Source organism: Pan paniscus, chromosome 6 (genome assembly GCF_029289425.2).
Source record: "Pan paniscus chromosome 6, NHGRI_mPanPan1-v2.0_pri, whole genome shotgun sequence".
Lineage (NCBI taxonomy): Eukaryota > Metazoa > Chordata > Mammalia > Primates > Hominidae > Pan > Pan paniscus.
In genome coordinates, this window is record NC_073255.2 from 175,629,910 (window position 1) to 175,655,155 (window position 25,246).

At 43.7% G+C, this 25,246-nt stretch overlaps 1 protein-coding gene across 8 annotated transcripts in view; it reads right to left on the reverse strand.

Annotated features, from left to right (window-relative positions):
- Positions 1-14,862: 14,862 nt before the first annotated feature.
- KIAA1549 (KIAA1549 ortholog) overlaps positions 14,863-25,246 on the reverse strand; it is a 150,464-nt gene continuing 140,080 nt past the window's right edge. For 3 of the 8 annotated variants that reach the window (XM_024929527.5, XM_063606115.1, XM_063606113.1), the window contains 2 exons: positions 23,603-23,748; positions 14,863-21,631 (listed from right to left, as the gene is read on the reverse strand). In XM_024929527.5, coding sequence (XP_024785295.3) covers positions 21,377-21,631; positions 23,603-23,748 — 401 coding nt within the window. In that variant the 3' untranslated portion in view covers positions 14,863-21,376. The remainder of the gene's footprint in view (positions 21,632-23,602; positions 23,749-25,246) is intronic. The other 5 variants (XR_008626066.2, XR_010112655.1, XM_024929528.5 and 2 more) reach the window with 3 other exon arrangements.

A 25,246-nucleotide genomic window follows, 5' to 3' on the forward strand; every position in this document is an offset into this window, starting at 1 on the left:
TTTAGTAGAGCTGGGGTTTCCCCATGTTAGCCAGGATGGTCTCGATCTCCTGACCTCGTGATCCACCCGCCTCGGCCTCCCAAAGTGCTGGGATTACAGGCGTGAGCCACCGCGCCTGGCCCCTCTATGTCCCTCATTCTAAATCAAAAGCTAGAAATGATTAAGCTTGGTGAGGAAGACATGGCACAAGCTGAGATAGGCCCAAAGCTAGGCCTCTTTTGCCAAATAGACGGCCAAGTTGTGAATGTAAAGAAGAAGTTCTTGAACCAAATGAAAAGTGCTACCCCAGTGAACACACAAAGGATTAGAAAGTGAAACAGCCTTATTGTTCATATGGAGAAAGTTTGAGTGGTCTGGATAGAAGACCAATCTGGCCACAACAGTCCCTTAAGCCAAAGCCCAATCCAGAGCAAGACCCTGACTCACTTCAATTCTGTGAAGGCTGAGAGAGGTGAGGAAACTGCAGAAGAAAAATCTGAAGCTAACAGAGGGTGGTTCATGAGGTTTAAGGAAAGAAACCGTCTCTGTAACATAAAAGTGCAAGGTGAAGCAGCAGATGTGGGAGCTGCAGCAAGGTGTCCAGGAGATCTGGCTCTGACCATTGATGAAGGTGTTGACACTCAAAACAGATTTTCAATGTAGATCAAAACAGTCTTTTGTTGGGAGGAGATGCCATTTAGGACTTTCATAGTTAAAGAGATTTTTTTTTCTGTACTTGAATTTACTTTCCAAAAATCTCTTGGAAAAATTATAATTTCATAATAAAACAGGGTTTCTTTTTCTTTTTTTTTTCTTTTTTTTGACAGGGTCTCACTTTGTCGCCCAGGCTGGAGTGCAGTGGGGCAATCTCGGCTTACTGCAATCTCCACCTCCTGGGCTCAAGCAATTCTCCTGCCTCAGCCTCCCAAGTAGCTGGGATTACAGGTGTGCGCCACCATGCCTGACTAAGTTTTGTATTTTTAGTAGAGACACGGTTTCGCCACGTTGGTCAGGCTGGTCTTGAACTCTGGACCTCAGGCGATCTGCCCACCTTGGCCTCCCAAAGGGCTGGGATGACAGGCATGAGCCACCGCACCCAGCCCATAATAAAACTATATTAAAAAATAAAATATAGCAGAAAATTAATGACCTTCTGGGATATTCTAAGACCTCAGAAAGTAAAACACCTGCTTCTGAGAGATCATTCTTGCTCATAAAAGTCGCCAGGAGGCCAGGTGCAGTGGCTCATGCCTGTAATCCCAGCACTTTGGGTGGCTGAGGCGGGGGGATCATGAGGTCAGGAGATCGAAACCATCCTGGCTAACACGGTGAAACCCCGTCTCTACTAAAAATACAAAAAAATTAGCCGGGCATGGTGGTGGGTGCCTGTAGTCCCAACTACTCGGGAGGCTGAGGCAGGAGAATGGTGTGAACCCGGGAGGCGGAGCTGGCAGTGAGCCGAGATCGCGCCACTGCACTCTAGCCTGGGTGACAGAGCGTGACTCCGTCTCAAAAAAAAAAAAAAAAGTCCCCAGGAGTCCTAAGAACCATCCACCAGTTACAGCAATGGAAGTTGAAAGAGGTTAAATAACTTACCCAAGGTCACGTATATAGAAAGAAGCAAAGGTGAACCCAAATTCAGGCATAGTGACTACACTACATTAATACCCGATTCTTCTGTTATGTACTTTATTATTATTACCATTACTCCTATTACTACCACTACTACTACTACTGCTACCACTATTACTATTATTATTAGGATGTAACATGTTGTAATATATTTTACCAATTATTTAAAAACCATTCTAACAAAGCCACTTACTCAATTTTATTTCTCAATATGTTTTCGTTTTTAATCAAATCTCATTACCCAAAGTCATGTATATAGTAAGCACAGGCAAATGTGTTTTCAGTGCTGTGACTGCGAAGTTTATGTTCCTATCCTATACGTTATTAGTTTTACCATTACTGCTTCTACTACAATGATGATGGTGATTATTAGGGTATGCCACATCATATTACATTCTAGCAATTACTTTTAAAACATTCTAGCAAAACCACACCACTCAATTTTATTTCTTTCCAATTTTTTGTTTTTAATGGACTCTTCATCTTTGACCCTGGTAGAGGGATGTTTTCAGTTACAAAGCATTTAGGTTGCACAACCCATTAGTTTGAGTAAGTTGCATAGTAACTTTGGGCGACATTAGCGGGGAAGCTCTATGTCTGGGTCGGCACATGTGTGTTTGGGGTGGGGTTAATTGTGAATTAAACATCACCATGTCTTCTGGGTTTCCATCTGATGTGTAAAGGGCTTGGATGCCCATAAAGCAGTCTAGTGTCATTTGCAATTAGACTTAGATTAGTCATAAACGTTCATTGCAAACTTTAGTGCAGAAAAAAGTTTTAAAAAAGCATAATTGATATGCGAAGAGAGAGGAGGAAATAGTATGATATAAAATGCTCAAGGCTGGGCACAGTGGCTCATGCCTGTAATCCCAGCACTTTGGGAGGCCAAGGCTGGAGGATCACTTGAGGACAGGAGTTCGAAACCAGCCTGGCCAACATGGTGAAACCCCGTCTCCACTAAAAAACTATACAAAAAGTAGCCGGGTGTGGTGGCGTGCTCGTATAATCCCAGCTATTTGGAAGGCTAAGGCTGGAGAATCTCTTGAACCCAGGAGGCAGAGGTTGCTGCGAGCCAAGATTGTGCCACTGCACTCCAGCCTGGGCGACAGAGCAAGACTCTGTCTCAAAAATAAATAAATAAATAAAAATAAATAAAATGCCGATAAACCAGAGAAAGCAGAAAAGTGAGGATCCCCAAAAAAAGAGAAACAAAGGACAAGATAACGAATAGAAAATAATAACAAATATAGCAGACATTAATTCAACCAAATAAATAATCACTTTAAATTTGTATGGTATAAATATATCAATTAAAAGACAGAAACTATATGAGTGACCAAAAAAAAAAACAAGACAACTATATGTTGTCTACAAGAAACATACTTTATAAAGACAGATAGCTTAAAAGTAAAGGATGGCGAAAAGATATACCATGCTAACACTAACCAAAAGAAAACTGGAGTAGCTATATTCATTTCAGACTAGCAGACTTCAGAGCAAGGAAATTTATCAAGGATGAAGACAGCCATTATATAATGATACAGAGACCAGTTCTCCAAGAAGACATAACAATCCTTAATGTGCATGCAACTAACAACGGAACATCAAAACGTGTGAGGCAAAAACTGATAAAACTGCAAGGAGAAATAGACTAATCCACTATTATAGCTGCAGACTTCAACACTGCGCTTTCATTAACTGACAGATCCACAGGCAGAAAATCAGTAAGGACATAGTTGGACTGAACAGCACCATCAATCAACTGGATCTAATTGACATTTATGAAACACTTTATCCAGCAACAGCAGAATACCCATGATTCTCAGGCTCACATGGAAAATTCATAAGACAGACCATATTCTGGGCCATAAAACATACCCTAACAAATTTAAAAGAATAAATAATACCATGTTACTCAATCATTATGTTACACCAAATAACAGACACCATTACTCTGAATGTATCTTATTTGCCATGGAAAATGAAACAGTTATCTCTTAAAAAGCACAAAATTAAACAATTTGCTGTGAAATAATGTTTCTGCTACCTACTAAAAAAATCCCAAGGCTTATAAATCTAAAGAAATGGTAACATATTCACTGGGAATTATTTTTTTCCAGAACCAAAAAGGTTGTCAATTTTTGCACATCAACAGAGTGACCTGAATCTTGGCCTGTGTCCTATGCTTTCCCTCCTTTGCACAACAGAGAAATACTCTTGTTCTTCTGAAGGCCTGTTTCCCCATCTGAAGGCGAGTTCCCCACTATGCTCTGAATCCCAATTCCTCTCACTTTCTCCTTTGTCTTTTGCATTATCCATAACCTCCCCCACTCCATGGATCACTCCCATTAGCACATACAATTCTGGGAGCTCTCTCTCTTTTTTTTTTTTTTTTTTTTTTGAGATGGAGTCGCTCTGTGTCGCCCAGGCTGGACTGCAGTAGCACAATCTCAGCTCACTGCAACCTCCACCTCCTGGATTCAAGTGATTCTCCTGCCTCAGCCTCCCGAGTAGCTGGGATTACAGGCACCCACCATCAAGCCTGACTAATTTTTGTATTTTTAGTAGAGACGGGGTTTTGCCATGTTGGCCAGGCTGGTCTCGAACTCCTGACCTCAGCCAATCTACCCGCCTCGGCCTCCCACGGTGCTGGTATTACAGGCCTGAACCACTGTGCCTAGCCAGAATTTTTTTTTTTTTTTTTTTTTTTGAGATGGAGTCTCACTCTGTCGCCCAGGCTGGAGAGCAGTGGCACGATCTCAGCTCACTGCAACCTCCGCCTCCCAGGTTCAAGCCATTCTCCTGCCTCAGCCTCCCAAGTAGCTGGGATTACAGGTGCCCTCCACCATGCCCAGTTAATTTTTGTATTTTTAGTAGAGACAGGGTTTCACCATGTTGGTCAGGCTGGTCTCAAACTCCTGACCTCGTGATCTGCCCGCCTTGGCCTCCCAAAGTGTTGGAATTACAGGCGTGAGCCACCACGCCAGGCCCCAGATTTTTTTTTTTAACCTAGAACTTTAATAGGATTAAATAAAATTTTCTTGATTTTTGGCTCTGTGTTTTAGCCTGTCAGTACCATTTTGAATTCTGATTTTGCCATCCATCACAATCTTTCTAAAATTGTGAGACATCTGAAAATTCAGTTAACTCTGAACACAAAGATGTGACAAGTATGCAGATACTTACCCCAGCTTCTGAGGTTCAGGGGCCAGTTACATCAGAAGGTGAAACCTTAATTATCCTGATAGGGATTGAAGTGTGGAGGACTTTGTCACAGGCGAAAGCATACTTTCGGCCTTGCACATGTCTGGGTCAAGCGGAAACTTATCCTTTGCCCTCTGATGGTTCACTGAAAAATCAACGGACAAAATGCAGATTATTAAGGGTAATGGCACACAAACTGATTAGCATGCACGGGGGAGGAAAATTACTCAGTGATTGCCACACCACACGATGGGTACAAATGGTTCTAGACCCATCTTCTTAGAGGAAAGGGAGACGGGGAAGCGCGGGCCATTTTGGGGGGTAGTAAATGATTTGTAAGGGAATTCAATGGGCTTGAAGAACATACAATGGCCTGAGACAAAGTCTGTTGTGCCTGCGGAGCAGACAATGATTTGTGACAAAAGTCTGTCCAGTTGCATTGACAGACTTAGTCTTTCTTCCTGCGATATGAGTTCAGTTAACAAGACCTCAGGGAAGGGACCAGAGGTCACTTTTCTCTTTTTTGTAAGTCCAGGTGTTAGGCAGATAAGGGAAACTCAGAGAACAACTTCATCCTGTATTTCGGGAGAGACAGAGGATGGAGAGACAGGAGGCAGCGGGGTCAGAGAGAACTCGAGACCTCTTCTTCAGGTCAGCATGTCAGAGTGCCATATTTTGGGGTATTGTTTCCTGAGCCCCAACACAGAAATATTAGACTGGTGCCAAGTAATTGCAGTTTTTGCCACTAAAAGTAATGATGAAACCGCAATTACTTTTGCACCAACCTCATAGTTGGTAAGCTACTTCTGGTTCATTCCTGTCTGATCGGTGGGTGGGGGAGTCACAGCGGAACACCAGCCGTGGCAGGAAATGCCTTATGAGGAGTTGATAGGTTCACCCAGTTAGCAGTTGAAGAGAGTCCTGCAGTCAAGGAAAAGACATCGATACAGATGTTTTTCACAAGGGTCCCTAAAAATACAGTTTGTGAGCTAAGTCTCACCGTCATCCAGCATTAAAGACAAAGGCTCAAAACCAAGGGTCGCTTTCTGGACCCGGCTTGCCTAGTCACGAAGTTCTCATCTCAGCCACAAACCTGGGAAACCTCTGCAAAATTCCATGAACTGTATCAGGAGGTCAGTGGGGCATTGCCTGTCAACTAGAGCACAGGATAGGCACAAAAGGGTGGGACTCCCTAGGATGCTCTAGCTGCTGGGTGCCATTTCCCTCCAGCAGTTAGAAAAATGGCTGCTGGAGAGCCCCAGAATATCTTCTGATCCTTCTTTTCGGATTGCATCTCACACAAATTCTTATCCTTTTATTGCCACCCTCCGCCCTTGTGTACTCTGGAATCCAAACCAATAGCTTACCAGAAGGTCAATTAGAAAGAAAATCATCCCCATCCGTCCCGATCGCCAAACAACATTAAGTTGGCTTAGATTTATTTGTTATTTAAAAATTTTTTTGTTTTTGAGACAGGGTCTCACTCTGTTGCCCAGGCTGGATTACAGTGGCATGATCTCAGCTCACTACAACCTCTATCTCCCTGGTTTAAGTGATCCTCCCACCTCAGCCTCCTGAGTAGCTAGGACTACAGACATGCACCACCACACCCAGCTAATTTTTGTATTTTTTATAGAGATAGGTTTTCACTATGATGCCCAGGCTGGTCTCAAACTCCTGGGCCCAAGTGATCTGCCTGCCTCCGCCTCCCAAAGTGCCGGGATTACAGGCGTGATCCACGGCACCCAGCCTTTAACTTTTTTTGAGACAGGGTCTTGCTCTGTTGTCCAGGCTGAAGTGCAGTGATGTAATTCTGACTCACTGCAGCCTCCACTTCCCAGGCTCAAGCAATTCTCAGCCTACCTTAGCCTCCCAAGTAGCTGGGACCACAGATATGCACCAACACACCTGGCTAATTTTTTATATATTTTTTAGTAGAGATATGGTCTCGCTATGTTGTCCAGGTTGGTCTTGAACTCCTGGGCTCAAGCAATCCACCCGCCTCGGCCTCTCAAAATGCTGGGATTATTTATTTATTTATTTTAAAAAGACCAAAATTTACTAAAATTTTGATGCCAGTGTCTCTGGTGGTAGAGTTATACAGGTTTTTATTTCCTTTATTTTTGCTAATTCATATTTTGACCAGGAAAGGAAGAACAGAAAAAGGTTAAGTGAATAGGCTTTAAAAACATATAATTCGGCCGGGCGCACTGGCTTGCACCTGTAATCCCAGTACTTTGGGAGGCCGAGGCGGGTGGATCACCTGAGGTCAGGAGTTTGAGAACAGCCTGGCCAACATGGTGAAACTCCGTCTCTACTAAAAATACAAAAATTAGCTGGGCATGATGGTGCGTGCCTGTAGTCCCAGCTACTCAGGAGGCTGAGGCAGGAGAATCACTTGAACCCAGGAGGCAGAGGTTGCAGTGAGCTGAGATCACACCACTGTTCTCCAGCCTAGGTGACAGAGTGAGACTCCGTCTCAAAAAAAAAAAAAAAGATATAATTAGGCCACATTTAAATTAGTGATGTTCTAATTTAAATTTGGCGTAATTATATCTTTTCAAAATTTTTTTAAAATTTAACTTTACTCCTAATTTGTATATTAAACTTGTCTCACTAGGAACCCAGAGAGAACAATATCTGGGAAAAGTAATACCAAGACCCAAGCACACACTGGTTCTCGGACTTCCAATCTAGGTAGCGATCACTCTTGTCTCTCATTTACAGCTTTGGGAGGATCCAAGGCGAATAGCTACTTCTGGATTCTGCTAAATACAGAACATCCCTGCTGCTCTTCAAAAGCAGCCACAGTGCAGAGCTACTGTTGGAAAGAAAGACCAACACTCATTTGTTCTGAAATGCAGGAACCCTGTTTTATCCTTTTTTTTTTTTTTTTTTTTTTTGAGATAGAGTTTTGCTGTTGTTGCCCAGGCTGGAGTGCAATGGCACAATCTCAGCTCACTGCAACATCTGCCTCCTGGGTTCAAGCGATTCTCCTGCCTCAGCCTCCCAAGTAACTGGGATTACAGGTGCCCTCCACCATGCCCAGCTAATTTTTGTATTTTTAGTAGAGACGGGGTTTCACCATGTTGGCCAGGCTGCTCTCAAACTCCTGACCTCAGGTGATCCAACCACCTCAGCCTCTCAAAGTGCTGGGATTAACCATGCCCGGCCCCATTTTACCTTTTAAGCCCTGTTTTTCTCCTAACTTCTTGCACTAACATTTTCTTTGAAACAATCTCAGAATTTTAAAATGCTTAATGAAATAAACCACTGATCTGGGGTATATTCTAATACTATATCCCAGAATGAAAATCCATATACAGGCATACCTCGTTTGATTGTGCTTCACTTCATTGTGATTTACAGATATTGTGTTTTTTACAAATCAAAGATTTGTGGCAACTCTAAGCAAGTTTATTCGTGCTATTTTTCTGTCTTTTTTTTTTTTTTTTTTTTTTTTGAGATAGGATCTCACTCTGTCACCCAGGCTGGAGTGCAGTGGTGCAATCTTGACTCACTGCAGCCTTGATCTCCTGGGCTCAAGCAATCCCTCCTTCCTCAGCCACCCCGAGTAGCTGGGACTACAGGCGTGGGTCACCACACCTGGCTAATTTTTTAATATTTTTAGAGACAGGTCCCACTATGTTGCCCAGGCTGGTCTCAATCTTCTGGGATCAAGTGATCCTCCTACCTTGGCCTCCCAAAGTGTTGGGATTATAGGCGTGAGCCACCATGACTAGCTCAGTGCTATTTTTCCAACAGCATGTGCTCACTTCAGGTCTCTGAGTCACATTTTGGTACTTCTTGCAATATTTCAAACTCTTTAATCATCTGTTATGGTGACCCGTGATCTTTGATCTTTGATGTTACTACTGTTTGGGGGCACCATGAACCATGCCCATAGAACACCATGAACTTAAGAACAATAAATGTTGTGTGTGTTCTGACTGCTCCACCAACCACCTGTTCCCTCGCACTCTGCCTCTCCCCAGGCCTCCCTATTCCCTGAGACACAACAGTATTGAAATTAGGCCAATTACTAACCCTGCGATGGCCTCTGAAGTGTTCAAGTGAAAGAAAGAGGTGCACGTCACTCACTTTAAATAAACTAGACACGATTAAGCCTGGTGAGGAAGCCACGTTGAAAGCTGACATGGGCTAAACCTCTTGTGCCAAACAGCCAAGTTGTGAACGCAAAGGAAAAGTTCTTCTTAAAAGAAATGAAAAGTGCTACCGTAGTGAACACACAAAGGAGAAGAAAGCGAAACAGCCTTATTGCTCATATGGAGAAAGTTTGAGTGGTCTGGATAGAAGATCAGTCTGGCCACAACATTCCCTTCAGCCAAAGTCTAATACAGAGCAAGGTGCTCTCTAATTCTATGAAGGCTGAGAGAGGTGAGGAAGCTGAAGAAAGGTTTGAAACCAGCAGAGGTTGGTTCATGAGGTTTAAGGAAAGAAGCCATCTCTATAACATAAAAAAGTAAAGCAGCAAGTGCTGATTTAGAAGCTGCAGGAAGTTAACTGTAAGATCTAACTAAGGTAACTGACGAAGGTGGCTACAGTAGAGAACAGATTTTCAGGCTGGGCATGGTGCCTCATGCCTATAATGTCTGCACTTTGGGAGGCTGAGGCGGGTGGATCACCTGAGGTCAGGAGTTCGAGATCAGCCTGGCCAACATGATGAAACCCCGGCTCTACTAAAAATACAAAAAATTAGTCAGGCATGGTGGCACATGCCTGTAATCCCAGCTACTCAGGAGGCTGAGACAGGGGAATCGCTTGAACCTGGGAGGTGGAAGTTGCAGTGAGCCAAGATTGTCACTGCACTCCAGCCTGGGTGACACAGCGAGACTCCGTGTCAAAAAAACAAAAAAACAAAAAACCAATTTTCAGTGTAGATAAATAGCCTTCTATTGAAGAAGATGCCATCTAGGACTTCCATAGCAAGAGAGGAGAAGGAGAAGTCAATGCCTGGCTTCAAAGCTTCAAAGGACAGGCTGACTCTCTTGTTAGGGGCAAATGCAGCTGGTGAGTTAAAGTTGAAGCCAATGATCATTGAGCATTCTGAAAATCCCATGGCCCTTAAGAATTATGCTAAATCTACTCTGCCTGTGCTCCATACATGGAACAACAAAACCTGGATGACAGCACATCTGTTATAGCATGGTTTAAAGAATATTTTAAGCCTACTGTTGAGACCTGCTGTTTAAGAAAAAAGATCCCTTTCAAACTATTACTGCTCATTGACGGTGCAACTAGTCACCCAAGAGCTCTGATGGAGATGTACAAAGAGATTAATGTTGTTTTCATATGTAACATAATATCCATTCTGCAGCCCATCAATCAAGGAGTAATTTCAACTTTCAAGTCTTATTAAGAAATACATTTCAGGCCAGGCGTAGTGGCTCATGCCTGTAATCCCAACACTTTGGGAAGCTGAGGCAGTCGGATTGCTTGAGGTCAGGAGTTCGAGACCAGCCTGGGCAACATGGCAAAACCCTGTTTCTACAAAAAATACAAAAAAAAAAAAAAAAAATTAGCTGGGTATGGTTGCACGCTCCTATAGTCCCAGCTACTGGGAAGGCTGAGGTGGGAGGATCGCTTGAGCCTGGGAGGTGGAGGTTGCAGTAAGCAGCAATCGTACCACTGCACTCCAGCCTGGGTGACAGAATGAGACCCTGTCTAAAAAAAAAAAAAAAAAAAAAATTCATAAGGCTATAGGCTATAGCTGCCATAGATAGTGACTCCCCTGATGGATCCGGGCAAAGTCAATTGAAACCCTTCTGGAAATGATTCCTCACTCTAGATGCCATTAAGGACATTCATAATTAGCCAGGCGCCATGGTTCACACCTGTAATCCCAGCACTTTGGGAGGATGAGGTGGGCGGATCACCTGAGGTCGGGCATTAGAGACCAGACTGGCCAACATGGAGAAACCCCATCTCTACTAAAAACACAAAATTAGCCGGGCAGGCGTGGTGGCTCATGCCTGTAATTCCAGTTACTCAGGAGGCTGAGGCAGGAGAATTGCTTGAACCCAGGAGGCAGAGGTTGTAGTGAGCCAAGATCGCGCCATTGCACTCCAGCCTGGGCAACAAGAGCGAAACTCCCTCTCAAAAAAAAAAACATTCGTAATTCATGGGAGGAGGTTAAAATATCAACATTTATAGGGCTTTGGAAGAAGTGATTCCAATCCTCACGGATGAGGAGTTCAAGACTTCGGTGGAGGAAGTCACTGCAGATGGGGTGGAAATAGCAAGGGCACTAGCAGTGGAGCCTACAGATGTGACTGAACTGCTGCAGTCTCATGGTCAAACCTCAACAGTTGAGGAGTTGTTTCTTATGGATGACTAAAGACAGTGGTTTTTTGAGATGGAATCTAGTCCTGATGAAGATGCTGTGAACATCAGTGAAATGACAACAAAGGATGTAGACTATCCCATAAGCCTAGTTGATAAAGAAGTGACAGAGTTTGGGAGGATTAACTCCAGTTTTGGAGGAAGTTTTACTGTGGGTCAAATGCTATCAAACAGCATTACATGCTGCAGAGACATCTTCCATCAAAGAAAGGGTACACGGAAGTGGCAAACTTCATTGTTGTTCTATTTTAAGAAATTGTCACAGCCACCCCAACCTTCATCAACCACCACCCTGATCAGTCAGCAGCCATCAACATGGAGGCAAGACCCTCCACCAGCAAAAAGATTAGGACTCACTGAAGGCTCAAATAATTTTTAACATTTTTTAACAACAAAGTATTTTTAAATCAGGGCATGTATGCTTTTTTTAAAAAACAGAATGCTGTTGCATACCTAATAGGCTACAGTATAGCTACACATAGCTTCTGTATACAGTGGGAAATCACAAAGTTCGTGACCTGCTTTACTGAAGTGGTCTGGAACCGAATTTCCAGTATCTCCAGGGTATACCTGTACTTACACTAACGCATATTTTCAAGATACTGATGGAACCAGCTACCAATCAGGCACTCAGAAACAGCTTTACGAGTTTTCCAGATAGGTTCTGTGTCTTAAACTTCTGTAATGCTATACTTTGGCACAAATACAACAAATAATAGTTCAGCTACACAAATGTGGTTTACCTAGATTTGTGGCTACAATTTTTCAAGTCTTCAGCAGTAGAGAAATCAAACTCACCCACCCCCATTTATTCCAGGATGGGCAGAAGGGTGTGGCAAGGAAAGTACCGAGTTCTGTAGAGGGAGAAAGTTACTTAATAGGGCACTATCCGATGAGAACTTTTCATTAATAATCTAACTTAGAAACTGAACAAAAGGATCTCTGTTCTTGTTATTCTTTTCTTCTTACCTTAAGCTCTGCTTGGCAGGTGCAGAGAGGAAGAGGAGAGAGGGACAAGAAATGCCAATTATGACTCAAATCCCTATTCATTTATTTATTTTTGAGACAGAGTTTCATTCTTGTCACCCAGGCTGAAGTGCAATGGCATGATCTCGGCTCACCGCAACCTCCACCTCCTGGGTTCAAGCGACTCTCCTGCCTCAGCCTCCTGAGTAGCTGGGATTACAGGAGCGTGCCACCAAACCCGGCTAATTTTGTATTTTTTAGTAGAGATGAGTTTCTCCATGTTGGTCAGGCTGGTCTCGAACTCCCGACCTCACGTGATCCGCCTGCCTCGTCCTTCCAAAGTGCTGGGATTACAGGTGTGAGCCACCGCGCCTGGTTATATTCATTTGAACTGGGGGTTCAGGCTCTGAGCGTGGGACCAGCCTGCCCTTTCTTGTAAGTCTTAGCTGTTTCTAGTAACTCCCTGCTCTTCTGTCATTTCAAACCTATTTACATTCAGAGCATATAAAATCTTGTAATGAGTTCTACCAGTTAGTTTCCACTATTTTTGTTGTTTTCCATCTAAAGTTAGATTAAAACATAAAATTATTAAAACTGTTATAGTTATTTCTTCAGTTATGTGTAAAATATTAAATATCTGACCATTGTGTGTATATTGTCTTTTTTAAAGATTTCTTTTCTGGCTGGGTGCAGTGTGGATCACACCTGTAATCCCAACACTTTGGGAGGCCAATGCGGGTGGAACACCCTGAGGCCAAGAGATCGAGACCAGCCCGCCAACATGGTGAAACACCATCTCTACTAAAAATAGAAAAATTAGCCAGGCGTGGTGGAGTACGCCTATAGTCCCATCTACTTTGGAGGCTGAGGCATGAGAATCGCTTGAAGCTGGGAGGCAAAGGTTACAGTGAGCTGAGATTGCGTCACTGCACTCCAGCCTCAGGGACAGAGCGAGACTCTGTCTCAAAATAAATAAATAAATAAAATAAAATAAATCCCTTTTGAGAACTTATTTTTGGTTTCGGCAAATTTGCTTAGACTTTTACATAATATCCTGTTCTTAGTTCTTTTTAACCTCTTTAAACATCTAACGTATTATTTATCTCTTTCATACTGGCCTATTTTCTTGGTTTTTTAGGTTTAAATTCTCCTTTTGGTTGACCCCACCAGCCCTCCTTCTTGAAGGTTTATTTTCTGCCAAGACTTGCAATTGTTAACTGTGGTTTCAAAGTTAGCAGCTTGCCCTGAGAAGTACTGGAGCCCCTGGGTTGTGGATGCACAGGACAGGATTATACGAGCCTCTGCAGAAGGTCTGTGGGCTTTACCTGTGCCAGATTCGTGTTTATATTTTTAAATACTTTTAGATTTAGAAAAAAGATAAAAAGATGCAAAAATGATTTAGAGGGTTTCAGGATACCTTTTACATAGCTTCCTCTAATATTAAAATCTCAATAACCATAATAAAGTTAGCAAAACCAATACATTAATCTTTGTACAATACTGTTAACTATAGACTTGATTTGGATTTCACGTTTTCCCACTATATTCTCTTTTGTTGTTTGGGAGGCCGAGGCAGGTGGATCACTTGAGGCCAGGAGTTCAAGACCAGCCCGGCCAACATGGCAAAACCCCATCTCTAATAAAAATACAAAAAAAATCAGCCAGGCATGGTGGCGGGCGCCTGTAATCCCAGCTACTCGGGAGGCTGAGGCAGGAGAATTGCTTGAACCCAGGAGGCAGAAGTTGCAGTGAGCCGAGATCGCGCCACTGCACTCCAGCCTGGGCGACAAAGTGCAACTCTGTCTCAAAAACACAAAAACAAAACTTGGAAAAGGAACTCAAAACACGGTGGAATATAACAGCTAAATGACACAGAATCCTGGATAGGATCTTGGAATGACAGCAACTGGAATTAAGGCGTGAGCCACAGCGCCCATCTCCTTTTCTAAGTTTCAAGGGGCTCTTGTTTTCTTGGGTTGTGTAAACAACTCCAGGGTTATCCTATTACCTTTCAAGACTGTGTGGACTTTGGTCTTCTCATCTTTCTAAATTGCGAGGCACTAATCTTTTAATTCCAAACTGAATTTGCTCTTAGTGGATTCATCCATTTGCTAAGTGGGTAGCAGTCAAACTACACTGAGTAGAAAGGATTGGCACAGGCAAAAACGAGTGAAAACAAGTCTGCAAATTCCACACACTGAATAGAATACCTTCAACTTAATTTCTTGGACAATGAAAGTGAGGCAGGAAAATGGGGTCTGGAGTAGGGGACATAAGGCCGAGCCACAGTTCAGCTATGACAGGAAACATCCTCTCCATAGGGTGTACGTCGAGTAAATGACTGTGTGACTTTACTTAAACCTCTTCATTTACATAGGGCGTACACCAAGTAACCAATGGAAACCCCTAGAGGGTATTTAAACCCCCACAAATTCTGTAACCGGGCCCTTGAGCCCCTATGCTCAGGCCCGCTCCCACACTGTGGAGTATATTTTCATTTTCAATACATTCCTTCATTCTTTCCTTGCTTTGTGTGTTTTGTCCAACTCTTTGTTCAAGACGCCAAGAACCTGGACACCCTCCACCAGTAACAAAAGTACTGGGTGTTCTCACAAGAGACACAAAATTAGAGAACAGAAAGATCATCTCATCCAATGTTTCATGTTTTACAAACGAGAAAACTATCATGTTGCAAAGGAAATCAACAGAAAATATCACTTTGACACCAATTCATAGCATTTATTGACATTTCCATTTAAAATGCTAGGAAAGCTGTATAAATTGTAAACATGGAAACCAAATACTTGCATAAATTATTTCAAAAACTCTACAGCACATTAGAAAACAGTGCAGCTATTGAAGGATAGAAACATAAAACCGACAAATAGAAGGGAGGGGCCGATTATTAAATCGTATACCCATACTGAGATTTCAGTGCCTGTTTCAGACCAGCAAACCATGATTGTCAAGTTTAAGTTGCAGTATTGATGCCACAGGTGGCCTCAATTTGCTCTGCACATTTCGTACATTAACGCTCATAATCTAGGGATGAGTGTGCAGGAAGAGCCAGAAAAACATGGACCTTGACAAAGGAGGGAGAGACAAGTCAGTACTCCAGGGCAGCTCTGCCGAGCAACCTTTCCTATTAACGCTAGCCAGACTCCCTGCGTCCCAGATGCTCCGGAGGAGGGCAAAGTCGAGGGCGTTCCCACTCCCCTTTTCTGAAACCAGTCCTCTGGTGCTTAGAGCAACTGAATGAATGGGTGGAGCCTCACTTCCTCTAGTATCTCCCTCTTCTTTCCCCACATTTGCAGGAGGAACAGTACAGCATATGCGACTTGAACTTGGCCCTGTACTATTCCCAACTTGTACACTTAGGGAGTCAAGTTATGAATACTTGAAATCTGGTAAGTACAGGAAAGACTATTCGTGATGCTCCAAGTAGCTCAGAAAGGTTCTGTGTAATCAGGGACTGCAAGAGACTCAAGTCACTCAAAATTTCACCTCTGTCCCTTTTACCTATTCCTTTTTTTTTTTTTTTCCCAGAGATAGGACCTCACCCTGCAGCCCAGGCTGGAGTGCAGTGGCGTGATCATAACTCACTGCAGCCTACAACTCATTGGCTCAAGCGATCCTCCAGTCTTAGCCTTTCGAGTAGCTGGGACTACTGGCACATGCCACCATGCTCAGCTAATTTTTAAATTTTTTTTGTAGAGACGGGGTCTCGTTATGTTGCCCAAGGTGGTCTCAAACTCCTGGCCTCAAGCGATCCTCCTGCCTCAGCCTCCCAAAGCGTTGAGATTAGAGGCTTGAGCCACCATGCCCAGCCTATTCACTCTTTCTTTAGAAATGTGAAGTGACCCCTGAAAGACCTGGGGGAAGAAGGAAAAGGAAGGATCCTGGATAATTATCTACCCTGTGGGAAGCCATTTTAACTATACTGCATTAAGACATTCATTGCTTCTGTCACTTTCTTACTGGCTCCTAACTTTGTTTCATGTTTCCAAAGGCATTTAATATTCTTTTCCTAAATTTCAATGCTGCTGTGTTTTAAGATAAATTATCAAGCCTACTGTCACACACACAAGCATGGACTTAGCAATGTACCATGATGTTGCAATTTCCAAGTCATCTTCATAGTGGAGAAAGTAGTCCTATTTAAACACTGACAATCACCTCTATCAAAAGAAACCTGAAATGCACACACTCCTTGTTCATTAGGTAACAAGTGTTAAGTCTATCATAGTTTATGAGTATGTTACAGCAGCTGCTCATAGAAACCCTGTTAGAACGTGTTAACATGTTAGATTAAATGTAAAAATGAAGTTCAGTTGACTATGCCATAGAAATGTGTTTTGTGTTCACATGCTCTGTCTGCTGGTACAGAAGTGGACTTCCCCCTGTCCAGGGCAAATGTGGATAAGCGGGCTCTAGTACTGGCGGTGGAACCTTGCTCCAGAGGTAGAAATGACCACGGTGAAAACTCCACTTGAGCTAAAGCTAGCGTGGGAGTTAAGACTGGAGTCCTCCTTCCCGTGCCCAAAACCTTACCCAGCTTTCCTTCCAAACGACAAATTCATTCATGTCTGAGAATCTAGTGTGAAAGGGATGAGAGAGACTTATATAATAACTAATTTGTGAATTAGTGCCAACGCACTGCAAATCAGTGTCCGAATGACTGGCTTGGTCACTGGAACACTTAGAAAAAAGTTGTGCAAAAGAAGGAACGCTGAACCTGTCCACGGGAAACGGGAGACTCCTATAGCACAGAACCGCGTGCTGGTTTTAGCCCAAAGCCTTTAGCGCCTACCTTCACCCGTGCTTTGCCTCACAGTCCGCATGCCAGGAAAGATCTGGCCGGCAAACACCCACTGCTTAAAAGTCATCTGCCACCCAAATCAAAACACTATGAAATTAAGAAAATTTGGAGAAAAATGTGTAGGTAGCAGTAAAGAAGCTGAATATATATAGAGATATATAGATAGATAGACAGATAGACAGACAGACAGACAGATAACCCAATATGCTCCACAAAGGATTTGGCGTGGCCAAACGGCTGCTTGAGATCTGCTCTAAACAATGACCTCAGTGTCATTCTCATCATTTTGGTCCTCTTCCCTTGCCTCCCCCACACTGGAGCACTTCCTCTGTAGATCTTCACAGCCCTGGTCGTTTCCTTGCTGCATGACTGCAAAAGCATCCTTCCAGCACCTCTTCCTTCTCTTCCGAAACTCCCTCAATAGTGCAGTCGGGGATTCTGTCCCCATATCAAAGCAGATCAAGATCAAGTTCATTTTCAGTGACAGCTTCACTCCTTCCCTACAGCCTTTCCCAGGCCCACTCTCAGTTCTTCCTTCCACGCCATTTGCCTGGGTAGCTGCCCTGCCTTCAAAGTCACTTCAGAAGTTGACGTCTCCCCAAGATACTGCATTTCCAAACATGCAACTTCTGCAACTTCTTCTGGGTGCCTAATGCATTTATGTCTTTTGAATGAATTTTTTTCTTTTTGAGACAGTCTTGCTCTGTCGCCCAGGCTGGAGTACAGTGGTGCAATCTCAGCTCACTGCAACCTCCGCCCCCCGGGTTCAAGCAATTATCGTGCCTCAGCTGGGACTACAGGTATGCGCCACCACACCCAGCTAGTTTTTGTATTTTTTTGTAGAGACGGGGTTTTGCCATGTTGCCTGGGCTGGTTTTAAACTCTTGATCTCAAGTGATCCACCTGCCTCAGCCTCCCAAAATGCTGGGATTACAGGCGTGAGCCACCGCGCCTGATCTCTTCGAATGAATTTTATTGACGCTTAAACCATGTTATTTATCGGTATCTTCCATCTTCTATACCCACTCGTGCTATCTTAGATTCTAAAATCTCAGAAGGCAAGGCTCATGTCTGCTGGCTTATTTGGTGCCAGAGACACCAGAAAGTCGGGAGCAGAAAGATGCTTAATAAATGCAATCGGAAAATTGGTGAAGGAAGTGAATTTAAAGCAAAATGGGAGTGAGGAAACTGAGTCACACTGAGCTTTCGGTTTTGCTCATTACCCATGTGTGAACCCATTCACCACAGGAGCGTGGGGTTTCACATCGCTCATCCTAGGGCGTCCACATAGACAGCATGCTACATTTTCACAGTGCTTTATGCTCCCTCCTCACAGGACATCTGCACACATGATCACATCTGATTCTCACAACTACGGCGCCTGGGAGGTGGCGGGGGAGGTCTGTTCTTGTTTGGCTTATGGGGAGAATGAAGTTCAGAGAAGGAACCAGACACGGTCAGTGAGTGACAAAGTAGATTCTGAAAAAAAAAAAAAATTTCTCCAAACATTCTGACTCAAATTTACAGTTTGTGTTACCACTAGAACTTTTAAAATAGGAAAAAAGAATAGACATAAAATTCAACTGTTCATTGTAGAGTGCTTCCATAAACGGACTCCAAAGCCACACGCTGTCAACGCAAGGACCCTTCCTTTCGGTGGATGACGTGAACTTAATGTCTGAAGACCGCTAGGGTACGGTGCTGCTCACACAGCTAGTTTGTTCTGAGTTTGGTGACTGGCAAAACTGTTGTGGCAGGCGTCGAGAGGAAGCAAGTACCAACTGTGTGTGCTTTATGACCACCAGCAGAGGGCTGGTGATCCGGGGGCCTGCTCACACCACACCATCACCACCGGCTGTTTATTTTACATCATCTTTGGTCTTGACATCTGTTTAAAGGTATATTGTTTCTAAGAATAAAAATACAGTTAAAATCCCTTTATGGTAGTTTGAAAGACATCAAAATTGCTTTTACGGTCAGCCCAATTTGAAACAGAACCCTCTTTCTGCAATGCTCAAAGGAGGTTACCATTTTTAGCACACTCTATGTGCAAGCCTGTATGGCCCCGAGCGGAACTGGGTGAGAAGGGGCCATTTATCCCGTTTGCTGTCACACGATTTGAATTCATTACGAGGTGTCCATAATAAAATTCTGCTTGGATATCTGAAATTCTTAATAACATATTCAGGAAACCTGGTATTTTTGAGTGACATACAAAGATAATCGTTCAGTTTGGGGAGAGTCGGGTATTAAACCAAGACCAAGAGAAATTTGGTATTAAACCAAAACCAAGACATCAAGCCCAGAAAGGGGCATTCTCTCCAATGCTCCTTGGAGCCTCTGAGGATCGCCTGATAAGATGCTGCTGGTCCTTTGTTTAACGTCCTTGAGAGACTTACTCTCCTGCACTCCTTCTCTTTCAGAGGTGCCCAGATGAAAATTGGCTACATCTTACCTTCCCAGAACCAACTTTCCTCGTATTGTAAGACTCTAAATCTGTACAACAGGCTTCATTAATGAAGGGCTAAAACATGGTTTTGAAATCCAGTGATTACACTTTGGAAACCTGTTTTAGCTGTTTCAGGGGTCTTAAAACTTGACACAGATACACAGGTTTTGATCAGTCAGAGCCCCAAATTCTATAGCCCCTTATCTGTTATTTAATGAAAAGTACAGTCATGCACACATCAGGATGTTTTGGTCAATGACGGTCTACATATTGATGGTAGTCCCATAAGATTATAAAATTGTATTTTTACCATACCTTTTCTATGTTTAGCTATGTTTAGATACACAAATACTTACCATTGTGTTCAGTACAGTAACATGCTGTACAGGTTTGTAGCCTAAGAGGAATAGGCCATGCCACACAGCCCAGGTGTGTAGTAGGCTATACCATGTAGGTTGCGTAAGTACAATCTAGGATGTTGGCACAGCAACAAAACAGCCTAATGACACATTTCTCAGAATGCATCCCCATCATTAAGCGATGCATGACTGTCTTCGCTGATCTAATAAAAACAGGTTAATAGTGAAAATCTCTTAGCTAAGCCTGCTTTTCTTCTGAGATTCACTCAGGTACCAGAAAACAGAACAGCCCTTGCCACTGTTTTCTTTACCATCATTTGGAAAGTGGGGGAAATGTTTACATCAGGAGTAAATCTTAAGCGAGATGATCCCCTCTTAGCCCAAAGAGCATAAGACAATTTTAATAGCCACTCGACAGAGTAACAGCACAATAAAATCAGAATTGAGAAGCAACTCTCTCCTTTCCCTTGGGGTCTCAAAGCTCTTTTACATTTCTTGATTCATTACAGAGAGGCTGAACTGAACTCAATTTCATTTCCAGGCTCTGAACACAGGGAATGTGACTGGTAGGGATGTATGTATAACAATTTCGTGGTGCTGGGAATTATTAAATAACTTTTGCTTACAGAAGATTTCTCATTCAGACATAATTTGTGAACAAATCAACAGCAAAGTGGAAGAAAGGATCAGTTAGGACCTCTTGAAAGCCTCATTCTACAGGATCGGCCTTAGCGATCGGTGCTGAACTGGGACATGACCAGGAGTTGTGTGTGCCCAATTAAGAAACAGCAAATACAATGAAGAATGTAGATCTAAACTTTGATCTGTATTTTGGATAATCAAATAAATATAAAGCTTTTTGCCCCACTTTGGGAGGGATTTTTTTTTTTTCTAGAACAAAATGAAACCTTCAACATATTCTTCCACTGAAAAAGCCAAAGTTGCGTTTCAGACATGAAGGTGAAGGGCCCTTGGAGCTGTAGCACCAGAAGAAGGAGGAAGAACGCGGGTGATGGCTTCGTTTGGAGTCATCAGGCTCTACAACCTATCATTTGGTTTCTCACTAGTAGCTTTTTAAAATTCCCAAACAGTCTTAGTATTCTTGTTGTTAATGTTACTATTAAAATAAGTTCCTATGGAGTAAAAGAGAAAAATTAAGCTGTTAATAAAATGTCTTCAAACCTCTTCTCAGAAAACAAAGCAGCAGGTTCATCGTACACGTACCAGTCTCAATCCCACAGAAACGCTTGGTTCCTTTCATCCCTGTGCTGTCTATACAGTTTAATCTCTGCCTTTAAAAAAGAGACGAATGCAGTCATTTTGTTAGCTTAGGTTTGTGTTTTGTTTTTGTGAAGTGCTGCTGGCTTTTGGCCAAAATACATATATTTCAACTGAACCCAAGTGTTCAGACAATTGCCAGCCCAGTGAAAGGCTCATGAGCTGTCACACGACGTATGGCATCTTCTAAATTGCAACTTGCTCCCTCCCTTGGGCAGGCTGCCCGAGAGTTGCTCCTTCCTCTTCCAAACACCCACTCAGTTGATTTCCTTTTGGTCTTGCTTCCACAGGAAGCGGATACTTGGCAAATCTGCGAGGCGAGGCCGATCAGCTGTGGAAGTTCTGCACGGTGCTCTGTTTCTGGGAGAGCCGGAGGAGCTCCTCGCGGATTGCTTTGATGAGAGAGGCCGAGGAGTGGCCGGGCTGGAGGTCTTCCGTGGAGCTGGTGGGGTAACCCAGCCCAGGGCCCTGCAGTCCCCGGTGGGGGAGGTTCCCGGAAGGAGCTGGGGGCTCCCTGCCTGAAGTCCTTGGCACCTGAAATAGCGGTGAAGAAGAATACTCTTGATGTCCGAGCATGTGTGTCTGAAAAACATGGCAAACGTCACTGTACTTCCTACGAAGAATAAGCCGAAACATCAAATGCAAACTGGCTTTAGGAAGGTTCCCAGGACTGCCCACGTCCATCCACCAACTCAGCCCTCCAACAGGGCCCTGCTGCCTATGACGCAGGTGAGGGGTGAAGACACCAGGGGGCTGGGGAGAACAGAAGGGAGGGAGGCTGGAGTGCCCCATGATGTGAAAGGTTGGGTGATATCTGAGAGCTGAAGGAGGTTAAGCGGATCCATGCCAGGCTGACAAGGGGAACAGGTGCCTCTGCCCTGGACTGGAGCCTACGCAACCATCTTCTGCTTTATCTAGCTGCTGTCTGTCTCCTGTCTCTGTGTGTGTGTGTGTGTGTGTCTACTGAGGGCTCTGTAGAGCCTTGTCTTTAAAAACTTATCTGCACTAAAGCATAAAATAGTTTTGCTGATATTTGCAGCATAGAGATTAATTTGGCAGGAGTTTCACAAGAATTATTACACTTTTCAGATTTTTTTTTCATGTTTATTTTTTCCCCCAGTGGAAATAAATGTCTCTTTGCATTTATATGTAAGAGTACTTAAATCTGCGTACTAAAAACCATGCTAGGGCCAAGTTATTTGTGAGCCAAACATGGCATTCCAGCTCTAGGTTCTTTCTACGTTTCACTTCTCCAAATAGTGACCGAGCAGTGCTCCAAAGTGGATGTGACAGGAAAACCTTAACACACCATGCCAGGCACGGTGGCTCATACTTGTAACCCCAATCCTTTGGGAGGCCAAGGAGAGAGGATTGCTTGAGGCCAGGAGTTCAAGACCAGCCTGGCCAACATAGTGAGACCTTGCCTCCATTTTTTCAAAAAAACAGAACACCAAAACCAACCCCGAACACCTCATGAAGCTAAGCTGGGCAAAATGAAGGCAAAAAAAGAGAAATGGCAGCAAACTTAAAGCAGATACCTGAGACTCTAAGTATAACAATGTCTCTTTTAGGGAAGCGCCTTATTCTAAAGTTAATGTCTTTTTACTAGGTAAGAGCATCCAGCCATGAAAGGAATTGAGTGTGTCTGTTGGGAAGGCATAGAAATGCAACAGACGCTGTAGCATAACGATAAGGAGAAAACAAAAAGTAATATTCTGGGTGGTTATTTTCAAACTTCATGAATTTATCCCCCCAGGATATACAGTTCTTGAGAAAAGCAAATGAAAGCACTTGTAGGAATTACCGATGCTCATATTGAGTGAGTGAACAGAAGTCTCAAAAAGAAAACCTGTGCCTTAAAATGTCCCCAACTGTGTGCTTATTACAAAATTACCTACACATGGTCATAATACAAATGACATTAACAAACCCACAGTGAAACACAAATGCTGTGGAAGAGCATGAATATTTATACAGCAATCCCGCCAAACATGAACTCCAGAGTTGTCACCTATAGATACAAATTTACTACTGAAAGCTTGAACTCTGCCTCAAGAAAAATTGTATACTTCCTAAAAGCTAGATGCTAAAAACTGTAAGCCAAAACACCAGAAGGTGGGAAAATGTGAGAGAGATTAAAACTTTTTTAAATGTAGGTTTTAAAAAGGGACCCCCCAAAGCAGAAGCTGCTAAATTGAGGGATTATGTCTTTTTTTTTTTTTTTTTTTGAGACAGTCTCACTCTGTCAGCCAGGCTGGAGTGCAGTGGCACGATCTCGGCTCAGTGCAACCTCCACCTCCCGGGTTCAAGCGATTCTCTTGCCTCAGCCTCCCAAGTAGCTGGGACTACCAGCGCCCGCCACCACGCCTGGCTAATTTTTTTTTGTATTTTTAGTAGAGACGGGGTTTCACTATATTGGCCAGGCTGGTCTCAAACTCCTGACTTCGTGATCCGCCCGCCTCGGCCTCCCAAAGTGCTGGGATTACAGGTGTGAGCCACCGCACCTGGCCTATGTCTAAATTTTAAATGATGACCCAAACAGGAGATACTCACGGCCTCTCTTCGCCCCGCTTCGTCCTCCCCGTACGAAGGCCAGCCTGGCCCCCCATACTGGCTGCCTCTGCTTGGTGGGATTTCCACTGGCTGAGCTCCAATTCTGCTTGCAATCCCCACCTGTGTCAGGTGCTGGATCTGGGAGCCTGGAAGGAACACGGTGGAGTGGCCTGGTCAACATTTATAGGAGAGTATGGCTGCCGAGGATGGCTGCCGAGGAAGACACTGTCAACTCTGACCACTACACTCCTTAACGACAAGGGATCAGGACTTGGTACCAGTTCTATCTCCAGAAATCTCACCTCAACTGCCATACTGTCAGCATTTCCTGAGGGTCCCACAGGTAGGGAAATGCACCACGAAGCGGTAGGAAAATGTACCACGAAGCACCGTGGACCAAGCAATAAAAATAAACAAATAAAAGAAGAAAATCCCATTGCAAAAAAAGTCTGAAACAGAATTCTTGACCCCGTGACATTCATCCCTAAGCCTAAGTCTGTCCCCCATTTCGCCCTCCCCATTTCCACCCAGGGCTGTGCAGCCCTACTTGCTCAGATCTAAAAACCTACACCCTATGCTCCACTCCTCTTTCCTGCGCACTTCCTACCAGCCCATCAGAAAGCCCGCGGGCTCCTCTCCTGAAGCACTGTGTGAGGGTGACCCCTCCTCCCTGTGAGCACCGCAACAGCCCCAGTGGAACCACAATCCCACCCCTGATGCAACTGTTTCAGAAACACCCTGTCAGAAGACACTGTCAGCTCTGATCACTGCACTCCTTAAGGACAAGGGATCATGACTTGGTACCAGTTCCATCTCCAGAAATGGCATTTCCTAAGAGCAACAGACCATAAGCTTCTTGGTTCCTGGACTCTGATTTTCCTTTAATTCAGAGGCTGACAGTGATGCCCTTATTTTCGTGGCTAGACATTAGGACTGGGGATAAACGGTACCACAGAAGGTACTTCCATTCATCTCTGTGGCAGTTACCAACAAGGAGCAGCTCATTTATTAAGAAACGGGTGACAGGTTTGGGAGCCACCATGAAGCTGAAGCCTGGCTCTTTCTTGCTTGTGGCTTCGAGATTCACAAGGAGCTGGATATACAATATGCTTATTTTTTTCCCCTTAAAAGGCAGAACACGTATCTATTTAAATTCAGCATATTGAAGTATATTTTCATTATAACCCATATTGTGTCTGTAATGTAGCCACAAGACAATTAAAACCACTCCCCCAGCCTCACTGGTGCGGTGAGCTGACGGCAGAGCCAGAGGACTCTCTAGAGCTAATTACCCCCCTATACCCAGACATCTGCAGCCTCCTGTGGCTATGGAAGCCAGGTAATACACAATGTTTTTCTCCCTCACCAACTTCTGTCATATGGAAATACACCTATACTGCAAATTAAGGGCGAACAAAGTGATCCTTAAGCACTGTGAAATAGAATACTTATTTCTAAATTTGGAAATTTCATCAAATTCACCAGTGATGCTCAGACTGGAACCACAAAGGCTCCAAGCGTCCACATCTAAAGGAGGCACCTCCTCCGTCTTTAAGTCTATTCCTACTCTAGTTGTCTAATTAACAACCTCAATTCTCTCAATTCTTTATTTTAAGAGGTGGGGTCTCACTATGTTGGACAGGC